A 2,621-nucleotide genomic window follows, 5' to 3' on the forward strand; every position below is an offset into this window, starting at 1 on the left:
AAATCATCCATAACTTAAATTACTTTTTATCCCATCCGTATCAGTTAATAACAACCTACTACTTAGAATTTATTAAAAGTGTTATAAAAATATTGTGGCCAATAATATCCTCTTTGTATAGTTTCCTAAAATTCCATGAGTTCATTTATACTATTATTTAAGGGATTCTCTGTTTGATTCCTTATTTTTTAGTTCAAAAATGCCCTACACCCCTATGTTGTTAAGTAGAGAAAAACTAAACAAAAAAACTCTTGCGGTTTCGTCAACTAACAATTGATTGAGAGCTCCTTCTAGAAGGGAGTTCGGTTTTGTGATTTAATAATGATTTTCATTTTTTTATCCAAGGAATAAATAATCATTGGTATTACATTATTACCGTCTAAAATTGAACTATTCAATGCCCCCTTGTCCAAGTCATATATATTTATCCTCTCATTTCTTTTCAAAAACACATCTTCCCGTGTACCTACTAGTAGTTTTTGATAAATAAAAAAAAAAATAAAAAAAAAATGGGGGACTTGCCTATGCTTCCTCTCCAAGAAGTCAAACAAAGGCTAGATCCATATGGGGAAGTTTCTATGGAGTAGTTTTCAAACTTGACAATTTCACAATTTGACTAAAGATTGATTGGATCTGGTCCTCAAGGCATGCCCTTCAATAAGTACCTGTGACCCCCCTGTTTTTTTTTTCTCTCTATCAACCACCCAAAATCAGCCCCAAATTCCTCCTCCAGTTTCAGACATGTTGAGTCTCTTTCTCTGTGGCAGCTGCTCTTTCCCTCACCAAGAAGAAGAAAAAGAAAAAGAAAATAACATTGCTGCTTCATTACCAACAAAGAAATCAAAAAAGGGTAACAAGAACCCCTATTCCACTCGTGGGCTTGATAAGTTCTCCGACCTTTTAACTGATCTTGAAGAGAAAAGGCAGAAGATTTACTCACAATTGGGTGATGAAGGTATCTCTATTGTGCGCTTTGTCTACTCCAACTCAAATGATTGCGTTCCAATTGTGGTGAAGTTGAAGAAGGTCCGTAAGGAAGACAAAGACAAACAACGTGTAAGCGTCACACAGACCAATTCAGAAGCTGCGGATGAGATTGGTCAGGCCCCAGTTGCTTTGAAAGAAGTTGAGCAGCCAAAATTGGAACTTTCAAATGAAAAAACAGAGAACAAGAGGAAGAGATTTTCATGGAACGTGAAGTTGGATAAATGGAAGCGACCATCTTATTATTTGCCAGTGATTATAATCTTGATCTTGTTGTCGTTAGCTGTGTATGGTCGACCTTTTGCTGTAATATGCACCTCAATCGGGTGGTATGTATTCCCTACCTTAAAAGACAGCTCAAGTACCAAAAATCCAGCGCCAAAGAAGAATTATGTAAGAAGATTCAGCGAGAATCTGAATTACAAGAGGGCGAATGAGAATATGAAAGATTATAAGAAAACCTATTCTGGGTCTCTGGAAACTACACAAATACATCGCATTCGACGCAAATCCTTGTGAAGAGTTTACACTTTTTTTGTGTACTTGTGATCATGTTAATAGATGTAAATTATTATTATTATTATTATTATTATTTTTTGGTTTGGGGGTGTGGGTGGTGTTTCACTCGTTAGACAGGGATTCCAAACTAGGGAATCCAATCATTTTTTGATATGCTCACAATCTTACATTTTTATGATTTAAGTTTTGAGTTAGTTTTCTCAAAAAAAAAAAGGTTTTGAGTTAGTGTAGAAAATCAAATATGCAATATGTGCTTGCTTTGTATGGCATATTGTGAGTTTGTAAACATTNTGTGCATTATTATGATGAAGTTTTTAGTTAGTATGGGTTTAGATTTAGCGTTTCTACTAAATCTTGCGTTGCGTTTCTCTTTTTTTTTTTTTTTTGCTTTCACGCGTTTCAGGGAGACAAATAAGCAATATGTGCTTGTTTTGTATGTCATATTGTGAGGTTGTAAACGTTCAATGAAAAGTGAGTGGTGATCCATCGATTGTGGATTGATTATCTACGTAACAAATTTTGGTTTCAAAAATAGTTTTGATGTTACATGAGATGAGAGAGAGTTAATATATTGTTGATAGAGGAATTAATGAGTGGGATTGGGAATGATGACAAAGCCTAAAGGAATAAAAAGATTCCATATTAGAGTCACGCTGTGATTTTTGAATCAAAGGATTCTGGTCAAGCCACTACGCAATACAATTAAGTGGCGTCGCGACTGGTCTGCCAAGCAATGTTGCAGAAATTCTGTTTCAACAATATCCAACTATTTGAGAATTAAAAAAATAAAAATAAAACAGAAAAACAGAAACAAGAAACCTTGGAAAAACAAAAAATCTACTAGTACGACGGTTGAATTGTTCATATACGTAGCATGACCGGCTAAGGCTAAGCATATTCGCAGGAAATGTAGTGAAGAGATTGAGAAGAGTCCTGGGGGCACAATGGATCTTTTATATTTGTGATTAGCAATTGGAAATGGATTGATAAATAGGCTTTGCCATGATTATCACTATGGTGCAAGATATTTTAAGTTCAATATTGTTACTGTGGATCTTATAGCATTAAAACTTTTAATTAAGAGTAAGTGCATCTTCGTTAAGAGTATTGCGCTTAAC

The 2,621-nt window shown here is 34.7% G+C and overlaps 1 protein-coding gene across 1 annotated transcript; it reads left to right on the top strand.

The window, feature by feature from the left end:
- Positions 1 to 521: 521 nt before the first annotated feature.
- On the top strand, positions 522 to 1,576 carry LOC112035100 (uncharacterized). Its single transcript, XM_024067941.2, has one exon. It carries the CDS (start codon positions 742 to 744, stop codon positions 1,501 to 1,503), a length of 762 nt encoding a protein of 253 aa, XP_023923709.1. The 5' UTR covers positions 522 to 741; the 3' UTR covers positions 1,504 to 1,576.
- Positions 1,577 to 2,621: the final 1,045 nt, after the last annotated feature.

Source organism: Quercus suber, unplaced genomic scaffold (assembly GCF_002906115.3).
Source record: "Quercus suber isolate HL8 unplaced genomic scaffold, Cork oak 2.0 scaffold_194, whole genome shotgun sequence".
Classification (NCBI taxonomy): Eukaryota; Viridiplantae; Streptophyta; class Magnoliopsida; order Fagales; family Fagaceae; genus Quercus; species Quercus suber.